Below are 19,094 nucleotides of genomic sequence, written 5' to 3'. Positions count from 1 at the left end.
TGTGATTATTAAGACTTCTCTTTATTCATTCCATAGGCATGTCAGCCAGGCTGCATACTGTACAAAGAGCCATCTCAGACATAACATTTTAAAAGGCTTTTTGTGAAGGTTTGAGTGCCTGGCACAGTTAAACTGATTTTTTTTTATATTAAATGTCATTGCCTTGACACCCAGCCCAAAATGGAGGAGGACTTGTCAATGTGCCAGCACAGCTGGGAGCTATTATGGGACAAACCGTCTCCCCTACCTCTCAAACCACACAAACAGCCCAGCAACTGTGTTCTCCCCCCTGCCTCCTTTTTGATGTTGTTTCTTCTTAACCAGTGGGTAAGCTATAGCCGAGGGTGAACTTTCCCATCTGCACTCAATAGCAAGAAGGAGGAATTACCACAGCTGCCACCACACCTCAGTGCCCATTGAACTAGGCCCAGTGTGAAGAGGGGCTTGGAGGAGAGCATGATGCAGATCTGTGCTGAGCATTGTCTCTGACTCCTCCTGCCTTATGTAAAATGAACTGCCTGGGGCAGGTACTCATGGACCCAGGGTAGGCCACAGATCCCAGCTGTCTTATGAGCAGACAAAGATTTTAGACCTTTAAGGCTGGGATTTCCGAAGGATGCTTAGGGAGTTACACGCCCAAACCCTACTGGAATTCAGTGAGAGTTGAGCACCTGGCTTCTTCTGAAAATCCCAGCTTCAGTCACTGCACTTGCTTTTTCTTTTTTCCTCTCCCTGAATGACTCCCCCTTATCCATTTCCACCCACTCTATCACCTCTCTTCAGCCCCAAGACTGCCAGCTCTGAAGCACTTCCTCGCAGATCAGGTCCTGCCCAGCCCCAGATCTCTGTAGCCTCTCAGAATGCTTTCCAGTGTAGTTTCAATGGCACTGCTGTGAACGTTGTAGTGAATTCATTAATCTTAGGCTTGGCAGAATTCAATTTTTGATCATTTTGATGGATAATATCAACATCTCTTCATAAGCCTTTTTATCAATTATCTATTTAAATGTTTGCAGATGTGGGATATGGGGGTGTCAGAATGGGGGGCGTCAGACAATAATTTTTTAATGATAGGAGATGATGAGATTCAAAAAGTTAACACTTTATAACCTTAAAACATAAATTGTCACTATCACATGTCAGAATCGACACACTAAATATCCTGAAATCCAACGCTAATAAGTTTTCAAGCAGTGTTTTTCTTACTTTGTCTATCTGTAAACTTTGCTTTTCATCGATGGAAAAAATTTTCTGTCAGTTAGCGCATGTATGTCGAAATTGATGTTTACCAACATCCACTGATAAAAATCTAATCCTTCCAAGTCTAACTAAGCTTTTTGTCCCCAACTAAAGCCAAGGTCATAATGTTACTTTATGGCTGCTGGTAATGTTTAGACCAGGGGTCAGCAACCTCTGGCACGCAGCTCGCCATGGTAAGCACCCTGGCGGGCCGGGCTGGGCCGGTTTGTTTACCTGCTGTGTCTGCAGGTTCAGCCGATCGCGGCTCCCACTGGCCGCGGTTCACCACTCCAGGCCAATGGGGGCTGCGGGAAGCGGCACGGGCCGAGGGATGTGCTGGCTGCGGCTTCCCGCTGCCCCTATTAGCCTGGGATGACTAACCGCGGCCAGTGGGATCCGCGATCGGCCGAACCTGCGGACGCAGCAGGTAAACAAGCTGGCCCGCCTGCCAGTGTGCTTACCTGGCGAGCTGCATGCTAGAGGTTACCGACCCCTGGTTTAGACCGAGACACATTTTTACAGATAAAAAGAGCCATTTACTTAAGCCAAGCTCCTCTAAAGTCCGTTACTTCTAGTAGTGTGAACCACCCGAACCACTGCCAGAGGATAACAGATTGTCTCCTCTACCTGCCCATTCGCAATTAATTACACATTTTGCAGACAACCTTCTAGACTGGAATTAGTCTCCCAATGGTGTCTAATTCTCTATTGTGATTCTCGCCACAAGTAATATCAGTCCTTCATCGTCTTTGAAGAATTCCATTACAGAGAGATGTACAAACCATTTGATGACCCAGAGTCAAACTACTAAATCGTTGACCTTTTACCAGTCATATCTTGGGTTTTGAAAAATCTGGGATTTCTCAAGAAATGTTTTCCTCAGGGGAAAAAAAAAACCCAATCCACATACAAAATCCAACTCCCCTACTACTCAAACCCTTTCCCAGCAGCTTGTGAAGTCCCAGCCTACAGTTTGTGGATCCCAAGCAGAAGAAAACCTATATATACCAGCTAAAATTGTAGTTTGTGTTGTGTGTCAGGTACAGTAATGAGCTCTACCATGTTGACCTGCTCAGTATTCTGTGAACTTGCTTACTAGCCAGTTCATTTATTATCTTCACCGTTTCACAGCTCGCCAGCTTTCAGAAAGGGCCATACCAATTAAAGTAGGACAAAGGGGTTCAGTGAGCCACTTTCTTTCTCACAGTATCAGTGACATTAAATTACAGATATATCACTCAGAGTTATAAGAATAGGAAATGGCACAAGCAGAATCCAATTACCTGAATAAAAGTCTTGTATGAAAATAAGGACATCATCATTTTCAGTGGACTCTCAAGCAGCTATAACCTCTTGCCTCCTTTTCAGACTCCATGCAGACTCTATACAGTTGGCAATTATAATTCTACACATAATGCAGACATGTGTAACTGAAGAACAACTGGGAGAACTGAGTTTTCTAAGGCAGAATTCTCTGAACATATAAGCAAAATACCCAAATATTTTCTTCCTGTATTATTTACAGCAATGAGGTTACAAATTGACTGAGAAGAACAATAAAGGGACAAACAGAGCATCATATATAGAAGAGGGTTTCCTGCCAATATTTTGGCCCAGATTCTGATCTCACCTGCACCAGTTTTATACCAGTGTATTTCCACTGATTTCAGTGGATTTGCACCTAAATAACAGGTATGGGATCAGAAGAGGACCCTGGGAGCCCTAGAAACAGCATTATCAAAAGCCTGATGATCATGATAGTTGCAATATAGATATCTGACTCTCTTAAAGGAGATCTGGATTAGATGGAGCAATGGTTTCCTACACTATCAATTCTTCCTGATACACTGCAAAAACAATGTAAAAAAGGAAACAGTATATCACTACAAAAGTTTTTTTCTCCTGCTGATAATAGCCCACCTTAACTGATTACACTGATTAACTGAAAACACCCATTTTTCATGTCCTCTGTGTATATATATCTTCCTACTGTAATTTCCACTGCATGCATCCGATGAAGTGAGTTTTAGCCCACGAAAGCTTATGCTCAAATAAATGTGTTAGCCTCTAAGGTGCCACAAGTACTCCTCGTTCTTTTTGCTGATACAGACTAATACAGCTACCCCTCTGAAACATAGGAGTTATTTGTTTGCCTAATCTAAACCAAGATACTCTGGTCATGGGTGCTATTCCAATGTCTGTGATTAATAATAAATAAAATATACATCACATCTTTTGCTTATTGTTTAGCTTCAAATATTCTAAACATGCTAAATATTTTTGGAGGTAAAAATGTGTCAAGCAGGCTCTTAAAAAAACAAGGAAGCAGTGCTGATCTTCAGCCCAGTTTTACTTCGGGTCATAGTGGTCAGTTCCCTCTAATCATATCCACATGCTTGGCCTTTTGACACCACCTCTTTGGGTCTCTACATAAGCCTATATGAGACACTTGACAAACGTCTATGTAACAATCCCCTCAATAGTTTAATATGGCTATTTTTGGCAAGGAGAACAAATAAGATTAATTTCCTGTTTGGACATGTCAAATATGGGTGTGCTTAATTTCTTTCAACGATATATTTTTTTGGCTTCCTAAAGAGACAACAACAAAAATATTTGGATGATTTTGTTCCTGAGAACAAATCCACCCCATGTTAATTATGCCAATGACAACATTTCAACAGGAAAAACAAACTAGAAAATATTACTGACCGTGTTACTTAGAAGTCCAGCAAAAGATAATCTAGAGATTTGTCCTCGTTGGGTTTGGAATGTTTACCACCATTGCAAAGAAAAGGCCAGCTCTTTAGGTGGTCTAAATTGTAGCAAGAAGCTGAAGTTCCTGCCCTCAGTTCCTGTGCTAAAGCTCCTGTATGTTCCGGCTAAACATAATGAATCTGTAAATCGTGCAGATAAGTAATCTGGTGTGCATAGCTGACACCAGCAATACCAGATTTTCCATGTACTTTCTCTTGTAACTTACATTATTCAAAGTTTCTTGTAAAATTTTTAATACATGAAGTCTGCTTGTAAGAATTACTGACAGAAGAATAATAAAGCACTGAATAACGATCAAATGCCTGTATCTCCCAATGCTCAACAGTTCTCCCACAAAATGCTGTTAAATGAATAAAATAGTATTGGGATAAAAAAAACCAACCCAAGCCCAATATCCTTTTTTAAAAAGAATCCATCCCTCCATCTCCCACACTCGTCCCTGCTACTACCTCTGCCCCTGTCGTGCCACCATTTCAACTCTTACTGCCATCCCTCTCTGCCCCCCACTTCACTTGCTGTCTCTAGAATGCAGTTCAGCTGGTACTGAAGTGTGAATTTCAGGTTACAAGCACACCAAACTTCCAAGGTGCTGCTAGCTGTGTTATCTCTGGGAATGTGGGACTGGAGTTGCATAGACCCCAATTACTGAGCACCGCATGTCGATACGGTATGATTTCAGAAGCGCTACCTTCCTGAGGAGCGCGAGATGAGTGGACGGTAATGCTAACAAAGCCAGCACTCTCAAAAAGCTGTGTTCTTTCAGCCCCCTGTGCTTGTTGAATACTTGCAGCTTCACGCTCAGAGCCATAGGGCTAAATCCTCAAAGGCTTTTAGGTGCCCATTAATTTCATTGGCAGTTAGGTGTCTAAATAACTTTGGAAAACCTTTGGGGGAGGCAAATTAAAGCCACCTTAACTTCCCAGAGTCGCCCATGTAAAGGTGAATCAATGAAAGGTGTGAAGTTAATGCACGTAATGTAAAGCACATCGAACCCTCACGTGGATGCGCTCATTCAGGACTAAAATGGCCTTAGTGTACGGTCGCTTAATCCTCCATGCTACAGCAAACTAAGCCATTTTACTCCTAAATCAGATCGTCCACATGGGGGTCTAATGTGCATTAACATCACTCCTTTCATTGATTCACCTTAACTTTCCTGAATGTCCCTGTGTAGACCAGCCCTTAGTCCTGTCAGTTCCATTTCTAACTCCCCACTGGGCTCTTAAATACTTTTGACCCCAGGCGTACCAGTCACTTCTCTTTTGTTCTGTAAGGAGCTCTGTGAAGACCCACACCTGTTTGTGAATGGAATCAGCGCCCATGACTTGCACCAAGGGAAGCTGGGGAACTGCTGGTTTGTGGCGGCTTGCTCCTGCTTGGCTCTTCGGGAGAATCTCTGGCAAAAGGTATGCGACCCAATATGCTTAGTGCTTGACATAAAGCCTGTCCCCAAAGGAGAGCCGAGGTGTCCTGCAGTGGGGTGGGACAACTGTCAGTGCAAAACCTGCTCGTTTTCCTTCCTGTCAGTGATAATGTAGCATAACCAGTGATCCACACCTCCTCTCCCTTCCCTTCAGGAAGAATATACAGCTGGGGAGTCGCAGGCATTTGAGGTCCAAATTTTCATTAGCTGCTCATTTTTATATGCCGTCCCTCTCACCAGTTGCTGCTCCCATGGCTTGTTATTATGTGTCTTGCCTGGAGGACAAGAAAGCAGCTCTCTACTGAGCGGATTCCCCCATATCCTCACTGGTATCAGGCAGAGGATGTAGCAGAACCAGGGGGCACCTGCACTGTGATGCTTCTATCAGTCACTGCAAATATCACCCCAGTGCCATGTAGCCTCCCCCAGGGTAGGTTTTCATTCTCCGCATGGATTGCACAAAATGGGACTTTAGGTACTTTGGGACCAAATTCACTACTGGTGTAGGAGGGTGCAATTCTACTGATTTCAGCTTAAGATCTTCAGAGGCTGACTGGGCTGCCAGAGCAGTGTTTTTTGTGGTGTCTGCCAAGGAACCAGCTCAAGCCACCCCCTGATTAGGTCTCACTCGTGTTTGGTGAACTGTGCTTCTCTTCATTTCTCAGGTGATTCCAAGCTTTAAGGAACAAGAATGGGATTCAAAGAGACCCCAGAAATATGCTGGGATTTTTCACTTCCAGTTCTGGTATTTTGGACAGTGGACTGATGTTGTCATAGATGATAGATTGCCAACAATTAATGGGGAGCTGATCTACTGCCATTCCAACGTGGAGAATGAATTCTGGAGCGCACTACTGGAGAAAGCTTATGCAAAGTATGAATTAGCTCAATGTCCTTTAAGTGATTTAAGCTACTCATAAAAATTCACCCTATAATTTCAAATGCTACTGATTTCCTCTCTCACCCCTATCATATTTCCCCATGTTACTTCCCAATTGGTGCTGCTCTTGGAGAATATGTAGCTTTGAGACTGCCTCCAGGACCCTTGGTTAATCCACTATCAGGAGCAGAGCTGGTCAAAATCAGACTTTTCATTATTGTGAAACATTTCAAACTTTTTAAAAAATCATCCCAACTTTTTTTTTTGCAAAACAAAATTCTGGAAAAAAAATCATTTCAGGTCAGTCAAAACATTTCATTTTAATAAATTCAAAGTGTTTCCTTTTGATTGATCTTTTTGCTTTTTTTTTTTTTTTTTTTTTTTTTTTTACATTTTGAAATGAAAAGTTGCTTTGAAACGAAGAATCAAAACTTTTTATTCTGAAAATATGAAAATTGGACGTGGCAACATTAAAAAAAATCCACATTTTTTTTGTTGAAATTGATACAATTTGGGGAAAAAATCAAAACAGCATTTTCACACAGAAAACCATTGTGACAAAAAAATTCTGACCAGCTGTAGCCAGGAGGTGCTCCTAAGGCAGTGATCCCCTTCCTATGCTTCTTACAAAAAGCATGTTTCCTCTTCATTACCTCTAATTCTAGCAATTCAGAGAGCAGGAATCTTAGGGACGCTCTCAAGTCTATTGCATAGCAGTGTAACAAAGCTTTCTTCCCAGTTCCCTGCTGTTCAGACACACTTGTGATCCTTTTTCTGGGTGGTCTCAAATATTACACAGAAATAATCCCATTTGTCTTGGTTTTAACAGCCACAAGGTGAGTCAATTTGTTCCATCTTACCTCTAGGCTGGCTGAGTCTTATGAAGCCCTGGATGGAGGCACTGCTGCAGATGCAATTGTCGATTTCACTGGAGCAGTGGCAGAATCGATTGACCTGGTAAAGGGCAAATATTGTGAGAATATTTCTGAGCAAATGAAGTTGTTTGAAGACTTGCTGAAAGTACATAAAAGAGGCGGGTTAATCAGCTGTTCCATCGCGGTATGTGTTCAGACTTTGATATACAATGATTTATTCTGATGAGTTTTCTTGCCTGGAAAAACGATTTTAGCATAAATATATTCAGTATATCCTTAATTTGGATTTTGAGAAGGCTGTTTGTAGAAAGCTAATGACTTGGCAATGCTGTCAGCCAAGAACAATTCCCTAAGCCACCAGCTATAAATCAGGAAACCACAGTCACGTGCCCCGCCATTGACCTTAACATGGATGTGAAGTTCTCTCCTTTCTGAATGAAGAGAGGCACCCAATGTGTAACTTGAGCAGAGATGAACAAATTTAGAATATCCTGACTTCCAACTGAGGCAGGTGGTACCATGTCCCCTTAAGACATTTAACTTCTTGCTGAAACCCTGTTTACAAAATCACTTTTCCAAGCACTGAGCTACCAATTCTTCTTCCTGCCGGTAGTGACGGGGCCATGTGTAGTACCGGAGCTGAGTGAAGTGGTGAGCTCATCCAGCCGTTCAGAGCAGGAACATGGGCTTCTTGTTTTTCACTAAAGCTTCCGGTCAAATAAAAATACTGTGAATACTTGCTGGCTAAGACTGTCCTATGCATATTTACAAAGCACCCAAAATGGGCTAGATGCTTTACAAGACAGCAAAGAGACATGCTCCCTGCCCCAAGGAGCTACCAGCAGGGTTGTGAAAAGCGCTGGTCACTGGCCTATCTCTGATCCCCCAAAACCCATGCTAAAGCTCCCACTGACTTCAATGGAAGGAGGATTAGGCCAATGCTGAAAGCCATTGAAAATCCCACCTTAAATGAAGATGACATCACAAGTGAAGGGAATACAAACTGGTCCCCATGCATTTTAGGATTTTCTGTGAATTTATTTTTAAATTATTTAGAAACTGTGTTTAGTTATTTTCTGGACAGGAGCCCTGGGGATAAAAGGGAGAGGGGATAATTCCATAAGATCAAACGGGGCAGCATTAAGGTTCTATGAAGCTCCTAGCTGCACTGCCCTCTCCTTTCAATTCTGGAGACCTATAAATGTCAAGGCTAACCACTATGGGCTTAGTCAAGTCACTTAACCTCTCAACTTCATTTCCCTCTTTGTAAAATGGAAATTATACCACTTACCTCCCCCATAGAAGTCCTGTGGTGATTAACTGGTTAGACTTATAGTCTGCAATATGAGATCCCAACTACCTGCTTTGTTTGGAAATTGTTCCATGAAAATATGAATGTATAAACATTGGCACTTGAGTGCCGATCCCAGAACAATCAGCTCCGCTCCATTTCTGCAGCAGAAAGTTGGTGGTAACCGAAAGATTCTCCCATGATTGCAAAGCAAGTCAACTAAATGTGGAGGTCCCCCAAAGAATCATCGCTCTAACTACGACTGGGCATCCACTGCTTCAATGCACTGCCTCCCTTCACCAAGAGGGGAGAGCATGGTGCCTGGGAGATGGCTCCCTGATTGGACTACCAGCCTACAGAATGGAGCATGGGAGCATGCGGCTCCCAAACTACAACTCCCATGAGGCACTGCAGCTGCACTTCAGAATCCAAATATTTGGGGAGTTGTTTTTTCGACAGAAACTCAAAATTAAAAAAAAATTCTGACAAGCTCTATCACTAACTTCCCCCAAAGCCTGGGGCTGGCATCCTGCTTGGTAATGTGATGGTAGTGGAGAGAAATACCAGAGAGGTGATTGAAATTATCACTAAAAAATGCTGAGGTTGTTTATTTAATAACAAGAGCTTGGGAAAAAGGTAAAAGTTTAGCTGGTTGGAATAAAATTAAGCACTTGCTAGTGCTTTCCATTCTCCCCTGGAATTATATTTCTGCCCTTTGAATTAATCAAATAAAATACAAATGCTTCTCAACATTGTTATGCAGGCACTATATTTATTGATTTATCATGGTGTAGCATTTTACTTCTTGGCTCTGTTAAGTGTGTTATACACACCACAGTGCTTGCGAACTGCAGAATATTTAATACTTAAGTGGCTTACATCCCAATTTAGAAATGACCCAACATGCTCCTTTGTTTATAGAACATCCCAGGGCTTGTACATTTGGCAGTTCAAACAGAAGGCAGTTTAAATTTCTTATTTAAAAGGGGAAAAAAACTTAAATGGAAAGTGAAAAAGCCAGGTGCCATCCTGCTGAAAAGAAGAGTGCAGTCGCTAATGGAGATTCTTCTGGTTCTACAATTTAACAAGCAGGAATGGTTATAGACTCCTTTGCTGTCATGGAAACTTGTGCTCTGATTTGTGTAGAGTACAAATGAAAGAAAGTGTTAGATTGGAGGCAGGGGAGAGAAAGCCCTGGGAAACGTCAGTGGCTCTCAATATAACATATGAACTGATTCTTTGTGAACTGTTGTCGCTGAAATACACTGTGGTCTTGGCATTAGTCCTGCAATTTCAAGCTCATCAGTCAGACCTGATCTGATAGTTAGAGGTGGTGAGAAGTTGCTCTGTTGCTTCTTTTTTTTACTAATTTATATACCAAGCTGCTCAAATCTTCCAGCTGATTTGAAATGGGTAAGAATGTCTGGCATGGTCACACATCACTATCAGCGCTGTAGTCCATCCCACTTCTCCACCAGAACAAAGGCTTGTATCGGCGCTGAGATTTGATTTTCGTCATTCTGTTCCATGCAGAGAACTGAGAAATGCAATGAGCCAAACCCTAACAACTCATTCCTGCCGCTGCTATGGGAGTGTTGGTTATGTAGAGAGTATGTAAGGACCGGGCCCAACGTGAAAGAAAAACAATATAAGGGCCTGATCCAAAACCCATTTATTAAACAGGAGTCTCTTTTCCATGGGCTTCAATGTGTTTTGAATTAGCCCCATCTGCATAAAACAGATAGAAATCCAAGTGCAGGAGAAACATTTGTCAAACATTCTTAGATCAGTAGTTGATCAAGCCAGGCAGTTCACCAGGGTAACACACTACCAACCTGTCACATCTGGAGACCTGAGTTCAAATCTGATTTAAGGTCCCCAGAGGAAACTAATCTGATAGTATCAGCATACACAAGAGAGGCACAGACTGTCACCCTGCAGTAGTCAGCACACAGGGAACAGCATAATCACTAGAACTGGGATCAATGGGTGAGAGCCAGGGTCAGAGTCAGACCAGGGTCAGAGTCAAGGTAGTTACTAGGCAAGAGTCAGGGTCCGGCTGGGGTCAGAGACTGGAGATCAATAAGTAAGCTGAGATCTGGCATCACGGCAAGCCAGAAACCGACCTGGTTGCCCAGACAGCTTCCTGGGCCACCCTCCAGGGTTAAATAGTGAGCATAGGGCCAATCAGAAGGCCACAGGGTGCTGTCTCTCTGGATTCTTTGGGCAGTACATGCTGCGGTGCCTAATCTCCACAGTACTCTCTGGATTTCACTTTGTATGGCCTCCTGGTAGTGATGTGAGAACATCAGTTGCCCCAACCTCCCCAGATCAGGATTCTAGTCCCCTGGATCCTTTGGCTGCCTGATACTGAGCTAGAGGGATGTTGGCTTTGATCCATTATGGCAATTCCTCTGTTATTATATTTCTACAAGGGAACCCATAGTTGTATGTAAAAAAATAAACCTGTTGACTGTGTATGCGCTAGGTGCCCTTATTGATTTTGAAGTTCATATTAGTTCCTTGTGGGATTTTTTTTGTGTGCTGCAGACTTCATCCCCCAATGACACCGAGGTGGAGACAAAGATGGGTCTGATCATAGGCCATGCCTACTCGGTGACGGCAATTCAGAAGGTGCGCCTCGGAGAGAGGCTCCTGTTCTCTTTTAAGTCAGAAAAGCTCTTCATGATCAGAATGAGGAATCCGTGGGGAAAGAAGGAGTGGAACGGTGCATGGAGTGACCAGTACGTGCTGCGGGCTTCTGTGTCACAATAATTCAGCTGTCATTTGTGGCTGCTGGAAGTTAGATGTGTGATTAAATGCTAAGAAACACAATGTTGTTTGCAGTGTTTGTCCCAGGATACAAGAGACAAGGTAAGTCGTTTTCGAGCGTCCTTCCCCAGACCCGACGAAGAGCTCTGTGGAGCTTGGAAGCTTGTCCCTTCCACCAACAGAAGCTGGTCCAATAAAAGATACAACCTCACCCAACTTGTGTCTCTATGAAATGCAATGTCATTCCACCAGGCAAGAGCCTCATTGACGGTGGAAGTGTTCTGACATCTCTTCCCAAGAGTAGCAGCCTATGAACAAATGGGATACCACATCCTGCTGCAATGAGGGAGATGTGGCTTACTTTACATTCTGGACTGCAGCATGCCTCTTGCAGCATTCTGTGGTTAAGACCTAAGGTTGATGAGTCAAGGACAGGAGGTCCATTCTCAACTGCGTCACAGACCCCCTGGATGATCCTGGCAAGCCACTGAGCCTTTCTGTGGCTCACTTTCCCAACTGAAAAATGCTCCCTCTTAGGCTATCTTGAGGCGCTGATGAAATGTGCCGTCAAAGTGCAAATTGTATTATTTCTGAAATGACTTTGTAATGGATCATCACATGGGTCATGGGTTCTGCAGAGACCCTTCCAGCAAGTTAAGGAGGAACAGAGTGACTGGTTCTGCTGGGTTTGTTCCATGGCCCGAGGCCTTAAACATTACCAGAAATAAATAATACATTACATTTCAGTTGGCCATTTCTAGGGCATTTAATCAATGCTTTTAACACTTAATAATATGATGCTCCTTAATGACAGTGTACCAACTTCCCTGTCTTTCCTCTTTTATCTGACAAAGAGGCTGTTACTTTCAGTCGGTGCTTTATCCCAGTTTAAACAAAGTGCTGAGCTGGCCAGATACAAAGAGAAACAAGTTGTCTTGATTTATACTAGAGATAGAGGGCCAGATTCTGAAATGCGCTCTCAGCCCTTTCTCTGGCAAAACTCCCATTAACTTTGGTAGAGTTTGGCATGAACAAGATCTGTGGAGCTGGCCCATTGAAAAATCCACACCCCTGAGCAACGTAGTTCTACCGACCTTAACGCCCTATGTAGACAATGCTATGTCAGAGGGAGAGCGTCTCCCGCCGACATAACTGTCACCTCTCGCAGAGGTGGAGTTAAGCCGACAGGAGAGCTCTGTACTGTTGGCTTAGAGTGTCTTCACCAGATGTGCTACAGCAGCACCACTGCATTGGTGCACCTGTGCTGGTGTCAATTTGTAGTGCAGACTTGCCCTTAAGGTTTGTCCACATGAACAATTAGACTGCGGCAAAATGGGACGTGAATCTACCCCACGCCAGCCTGCGCGGTCTAGCTGTTCGTGCACCCTGCTGATGCACATTAACAGTTTGCCAATCTGCTTTGATCTAGGCCTGGTTTGAAGAGGACTGGGTGTTAACAGTTTGTTACAGCACTTTCATCTAGCCCTCTTCGAAAGAGGACTAAATCAAAGCGCACTAGCAGACTGTTAATGTACATCAGCAGAGTGCACACAAACAGTTAGATGGCGGCCGGCTAATGTGGGGTTGATCACACCCAAGCTTGCCACAAACTAAATGTTCATGTAGCCACCCCTTAGATAATGCCTTCCTGTCCAAGTGAAGAGCATGATAAACAGCTCAGGAGGAAATTCAGGCTGTGTTTCCAGAGCAGCTCATGTACATTTTGAGGAATAAAATCATTCTCATGTGGAAATTTCATCCAAATCTGAGCTTCCAAGCCAATGGCTCAGCTATACTGAGGGAGAAGCTGTCAAGCGAAGTAAATCAAGTGCTGCTTTAACTGTGTTTAGCGTTTTGTCTTTAACCATGTATCGGTGCTGACTTAAAAAATACCTCTGTGTGAGACAACAAAACTTCCCTATATATGATCCACCTCGTCAGTGCTCAGAAAGTATTTTAATGTGAGGGGACAATAAATGGACTTCTTTGTTTCCAAGTGAGAAGGTTTAATTTCACGTATTTTTACTTTTTACTTCCAGGTCTGAAGAATGGAAGAAAGTGAGCGACTCAGAGCGTAAGAGCTTGGGACTCACTGTTCAAAACGATGGCGAGTTCTGGTGAGTAAAAATGTCTCTGTTGCTTGGGGAACCTCTACTGGAGCTGGCTAAGTTCAACAGTTATTATTAGTCCCGATGTTGTATCTCCCTCAAGAATAATTTCTCTGAATGCATGAGCATCTGTGATTGTTCTGCAGCTACTGACATTAGATATTAGCTACTGGTGTTTCTTCAGATTCTCAGGGACTGGGGATGGAAAATGTGTGAAAGAAACAATGGAACAAAATACCTAGGCCTGAATGAGTACTTCCATTTCAAGCACCTCAAAGCCATGATCCTTCAGTATTTAGGAAAATTCCCTTCTTCCTAAGTTGATTTGTGCATTGCTCACTATCAAATGTCAGGTACTCTCTAAAACTGTATCTGCCTGGTACAGTATTTACCTAATGGATTTTCAGTTCACCCATCACTGTAGTAGTGAGGTACCTGTAAATAAGGATGTAATTAACTAATTTTGATCCTAGTCATTGTTTCCCAGGCTTGGGGCACTGTATTCCAGAGAGAATCTCTGGAACCCTGATGAGTCAGCTGGGAGGAGTCACTATCGAAAGACATTCTCCTGTCCCAAGGCTCAGTGTGTCACTGCATACTCTTAGCTTTGTCAGAACTGGGAACAAGGGGTTAAATGCAGAGTTTGGTTCTAGGTCTCTTGTATGTCAGGAGAGACCCCAGTCCATGATTACTAGACTGACCCTACTGGATATTAATCTTCCGGACCATCTGCAACTATGTCAGGTGACCCAACTACAGCAATGTTTCCTGGTTAAAACACTCTTATAGATGAGACTTAAATGGGTTTTAACTGTGTCACACACCATAGCACAGTTTAGGGACAGTGTTAAACTGTATTTAAATCCTGAGTACACTCCAGGAGGGACCCACATTGTAACCATGTATGGAGACCAACAGCCTATAACAAGGTCACCTGAAATGGTTGCGTCTGTGTTGTAGATAGAACCTTTATAGCAAGTGCAGGGATGGCATTCGCCCTATGCCAGACATACAGTGCCAGTTCCAGCCCTGTGGTTATAACCGTGTTCTTAGGATCAAATGAGTTACGGTCAAAGATGAGTGATGCCTCAACTTGAGTTTTAGAAGGCGCCATACGGGGTCTTGCCACAGGTGGGCATGATGATCCTTTTTATGCAGCGCTTGAGGCTTTTTTTACAAATCATGCCTTGCTTGTGTCCCTGTCTCAGGATGACATTTGATGACTGGTGTCAGAACTTCACCGATGTTGACGTCTGTCGAATTGTGAACACTTCGTACTTCAGCATCCACAAAACCTGGGAGAAAAAAATGGTGCACGGGGCGTGGACCAAGCATTCGGAACCACTGAAAAACCGCTCCGGAGGATGTTTCGATTACAGAGCCACCTTCTTACAGAATCCCCAGGTTGGAGTTCAGTTACACTGAATCGAGAAGACAATACTTGGGTGTCAATGGTCACTCTTGAACAGGAAGCCTGTGCATTTCCATGTAAAGACCACCTGGGAGCATGTTGTTTCATAGATTCCAAGACCAGAAGGGACTGTGATCACCTACTCTGTCCTTCCCTAGAACGCAGGCCATGAACTTCCCCCAAAATAATTCCTAGAGCAGAACTTTTAGACAAACATCTTAGCCAGCTTTAAACATTGTTAGAGATTGTCACAGTTAAAGACTCATATATGTTTCAGTGACGTCTGTAATAGCTTGCAGAGTATATCGATATTTATTTAAGACTCATTTTTAGCTATATTGAGCCTGGCCCACACGGTCAAGGCAGGAGGAAGTGTCCCTCCTGAACGATGATGAAGGGAGGTGAGTGGTCTATTGCCCTGAATCCATATCCATTCTCCCAACCAGGGCCGGCTCCAGGCACCAGCTTCTCAAGCAGGTGCTTGGGGCGGCCGCTCCAGAGAGGGGCGGCAGGTCCAGGTATTCGGCGGCAATTCGGCGGACGGTCCCTCATTCCCGCTCGGAGTGAAAGACTTCCCGCCGAATTGCCGCCACAGATAGCGATCACGGCTTTTTTAGATCGCGATCGCGGCTTTTTTTGTTTTGTTTTGGTTTGGTTTTGGTTTTGGCTGCTTGGGGTGGCCAAAACCCTGGAGCTGGCCCTGCTCCCAACACCTGAAGGAACATTGGTCAAATTTTATGTTGGCACCAATCCATTTTATTAATAGTATTAACCCTGTAAAGACTTTGGCTGAGTGTGATTAAGGGGTATCCCTTTGCACTGATTAGGTTCCTTAAGGATATATAAAACCCCATAATATGCAAATGAGTTGGAAATTTCCCCAGAGTTGTCTCTCCCATCGCTACTCACAAGGCTCTCTTTTTCTTGTTCTAGCTGGTTGCTCTTAAGCTATCAAAGTTAGCTGGTTCCTCGCTCTCCCCCGTGTCCTACATTGCCAGCACAGTGCACGAGGAGTCAAATGCAAAACTTCCATTATTGTCAGTGGGAGCTGGGCACTCAGTGCTCCATGTATTACTTTGAAAATTGACCTCTCTATTGTTGTTTTTTGCAGCGCTCCCCATACTTTCAATTACAGAGGCTGTTTTTGTGCCTCCTTGACTACATTTAGATGGGTGGTTTCTGTCAGCATTCCTTCTATTTTCTTAGCAGGGCATCAGACAGCTGCAATCTTCATTGCTCAGACTAGGAATCATCTGTAACTCTCCACTTGTCCTTGCCCTTAGGTGCCTAGCAGGGAAGAATGGCTTCTCTTCTATCTCTTCCACAAAGAGTCTCCCTTGAAAAGGATCAGCGCTCGTGTGAATTTATACAGTTCACACGGGAGGCAGGTCCTCTTTCTGATCTTGGACATTTTCTTAGTGTTTGTGTAGGTCTACTTTTTAAGTGTTCAAAGAAGAAAGAAGCGTAAAAGAAGAGTTCCTGATGTAAGAAGAAAGTTATAGATCAGATGCAGTGAAAAGAGTTCCTTTTATTAAATCCTGTCTCTAGACTGATACACTCAAAGATTGGTAATAGCATTCCTGTGAAATCTTTACCTTTACTTAAGGACAAATTAAATTACCTGGTTCCTATGCCATATATTACAACAGTCTAGAGACCATTTCTGTCCCTCACCCACCTGAGGGAACAGTCTAATTCCCTTGACGGCCTCCTCTGAAGCAAATATTTTCACAGAGGGATTATGAGATATCCACTTCCCTTGCAAAATAATAGAATTTAAGCATTTTGATAGTCTACTATCAGCACATGCCCAGGGCTAATTTCTCTTATTGTTACTTTATTGGCTACTAGGAGAACAAAATTGGAGCCAGAACAGTGGTTCTCACTATTTATTGCTCCTCAGGTAGAGATTCTTGAGCCCCCTCAGTCCTGACTAGAAACAGTTAAATCAGAAAGAATAATAGACCGAGAGCCTGGGAGGACAGCTTTCCTTTTGCCTCCTCTGCAAGAGATTGACATTTCCTCAAAGTTAAAATGATACTGCCCTAAAGCATGAGGGTAAAGAGGAGAAAGAAGGGAAGATGCCTCGTTCTACAGGGCAGCGTGACTCAGAGGAATCTGAAATCACCAGAAGGTAGATTAGATGATAACAGTACAGACAATCCCAGTGTCCATCCTTGAGGAGAACTAGTGAGGAAAACTTTTCAGCAGCATCGAATGGGAGAAAACTAAACAGATTACAGATTACATTACCCACAATACTGGTCACAGTGTTCCAGCATTCTCTTTAAATCATGAAGCAAGATCAGTGTGCTGCACAGTTGGGCCACATTGCAATTTGATACTGTTTTTCATTTGCTTCATAATCTGGGAGGGGATCCAATCTTCCTAATCTTGACATAAATAACACCATTTCTTTGCCTTGACAATTTCCTACAACTTAGATTTGCCCCTTAGTGGCAAGAATGAGGAACGAACAGGGAATGTAAACGTGTCTGTGAAGGGGGAAAGAATTTGGTGTTTGGCCCCGTTTGCTTCTTTGTGGTGTAAAAAACACTCTTTGGGTCTTCTTTTATAGATTAGAAATTCTGGTCTTGTACCCTCTTTTCTCTGAAAGACTCTGAATCACTGGTGAACTAGTAGGATAGTGATACCATAATTAAAAAACAAGTGAAGCATGATTCATTGAGAAGAGGAAGTGCTATTTATACAGGCTGTACAAATATTTTGATTTTTGTTTGGTCTTGTTGAAACCTATTCAACTAAAATCCCTTAAACACAGTTGGGATAAAATATCTCTTAGTTAAAAATGCAAACCACCCTCTCAATCAATTTCTCTGAGTCTTCCAAATATTTCCAGCAAAACCAGGAAAGACCAAAACGGACATCTCTGACGTACCTGGGGATCTGGGGGTGTGGAACAAAGAACCCTTTTCATGCTTGTTATACATCAGATACAACCCATTTGTCATTTTCATGTCACTGATAATGAAAATATCTGGAGTAAACAGGCCCTACTTGGAGATCCACATAGAAAAAAAGCAAATGCACAGTCCGGAGTTTGTTGTTTAACTTTATCTCCTTACCCCTTTATATTTTTTATGATTTTTTTTTTTTTACTATTGTTTTCGGAGCACATCTGCTGTCATGCCACTTCAGTAGCTACTTGGAGACAATCTCTTTTAGCATGCACTGAATGAATCACTGCCTTTAATATCTCTGATACTATTAGTTTCAAAATCCCTACAATTGTAACTAATTTCCAGATACAACTTGTCGGGAATTGATCCTGGATGCAGAACCATCATTCCAGGGACAAACCCATTTCTGGGTACCTTTGCAGTATGCTCTTGTGTACAGTATCCCAGAGATGATGTCCTTAACAGCTGGTTCTCTGTTCTGTGTCTCCCCCTTGCTAGTATGTCTTCGATGTCAAGAAGGCTGAGGACAAAGTGCTGATTTCACTACAGCAAGAGGATCAGCGCATTTACAAGAAAGATGGGAAAGGGGACAACTTCCCTATTGGCTTTGAAATCTTCAAGGTAGGCCACCATCTTCATTTGGGTTCAGAACTGATCTGACTTCAGGAAGCCTGCACCTGACTGCAGCTTCATCTCAGCAATGGGTGTTTGGCAGGTAAATGTATAGTTCACACAGGATGGGTTCTAACTGCCCCTGAGATCTCTCAACATGATTCTTGCACAGTTACTGCAAATACATAAACAGATACCATGGCCGTCACTGGGACCCTTCAGTTTCAAAGCTCAAACCCCTGCCTCTTGAGCTAAAAGAGTAGCAGGATATGGCAAGCCATATGCGGCAGACATGATTGTGTCCACTCAACCTCCTCCTGACAGCCTCTACTATTGCACTTATAATGGTTGTATAAAACAGTTCACACAACACTAGAGTTGATGGGGGAAAGGGGAAATTGCAGAACATTTTGAAGTATCTTTCATTCCTCAGATTTTGAAATGAAACAATTTTTTTAGTTTGTTACAAAAAATTATCTAGAAAGTTCATGTTTGAAATGTGAAGGGTTTTTGGGGGGTGGGGGTGGCTGGTTTTCTCATTTCCCCCCTTGTTTTTCATTTTACCAATCAATGCAACAGAATGAACAGTGTCCAAACCTTCTGTCTCTTTCCCCCCTGTTTCCTATGGCCACATTGAAAAGTTACAAAAGCGGAGGACATTTTCAAAAGTTGCAAAGTAGCAAGAAGAAAAATGGGGGAAATAAAAAGCAAACTCTGGACATCATTCATTCTCACTTTCAGGCCACAAGGGACCAGCGTGATCATCTAGTCTGACATTGCAGGC

At 43.0% G+C, this 19,094-nt stretch overlaps 1 protein-coding gene across 5 annotated transcripts in view; it reads left to right on the top strand.

The window, feature by feature from the left end:
- Nucleotides 1-19,094, top strand: part of CAPN6 (calpain 6) — a 79,211-nt gene that overhangs the window by 42,886 nt on the left and 17,231 nt on the right. For all 5 annotated transcript variants that reach the window (XM_034781280.1, XM_034781282.1, XM_034781281.1 and 2 more), the window contains 7 exons: nucleotides 5,292-5,423; nucleotides 6,106-6,314; nucleotides 7,187-7,379; nucleotides 11,037-11,230; nucleotides 13,298-13,375; nucleotides 14,575-14,770; nucleotides 18,197-18,319. In XM_034781280.1, coding sequence (XP_034637171.1) covers nucleotides 5,292-5,423; nucleotides 6,106-6,314; nucleotides 7,187-7,379; nucleotides 11,037-11,230; nucleotides 13,298-13,375; nucleotides 14,575-14,770; nucleotides 18,197-18,319 — 1,125 coding nt within the window. The remainder of the gene's footprint in view (nucleotides 1-5,291; nucleotides 5,424-6,105; nucleotides 6,315-7,186; nucleotides 7,380-11,036; nucleotides 11,231-13,297; nucleotides 13,376-14,574; nucleotides 14,771-18,196; nucleotides 18,320-19,094) is intronic.

Source organism: Trachemys scripta, chromosome 9, assembly GCF_013100865.1.
Source record: "Trachemys scripta elegans isolate TJP31775 chromosome 9, CAS_Tse_1.0, whole genome shotgun sequence".
Lineage (NCBI taxonomy): Eukaryota > Metazoa > Chordata > Testudines > Emydidae > Trachemys > Trachemys scripta.
Note: the sequence above shows the minus strand (reverse complement) of the source record. Positions and strands in the feature narration are given on the sequence as shown.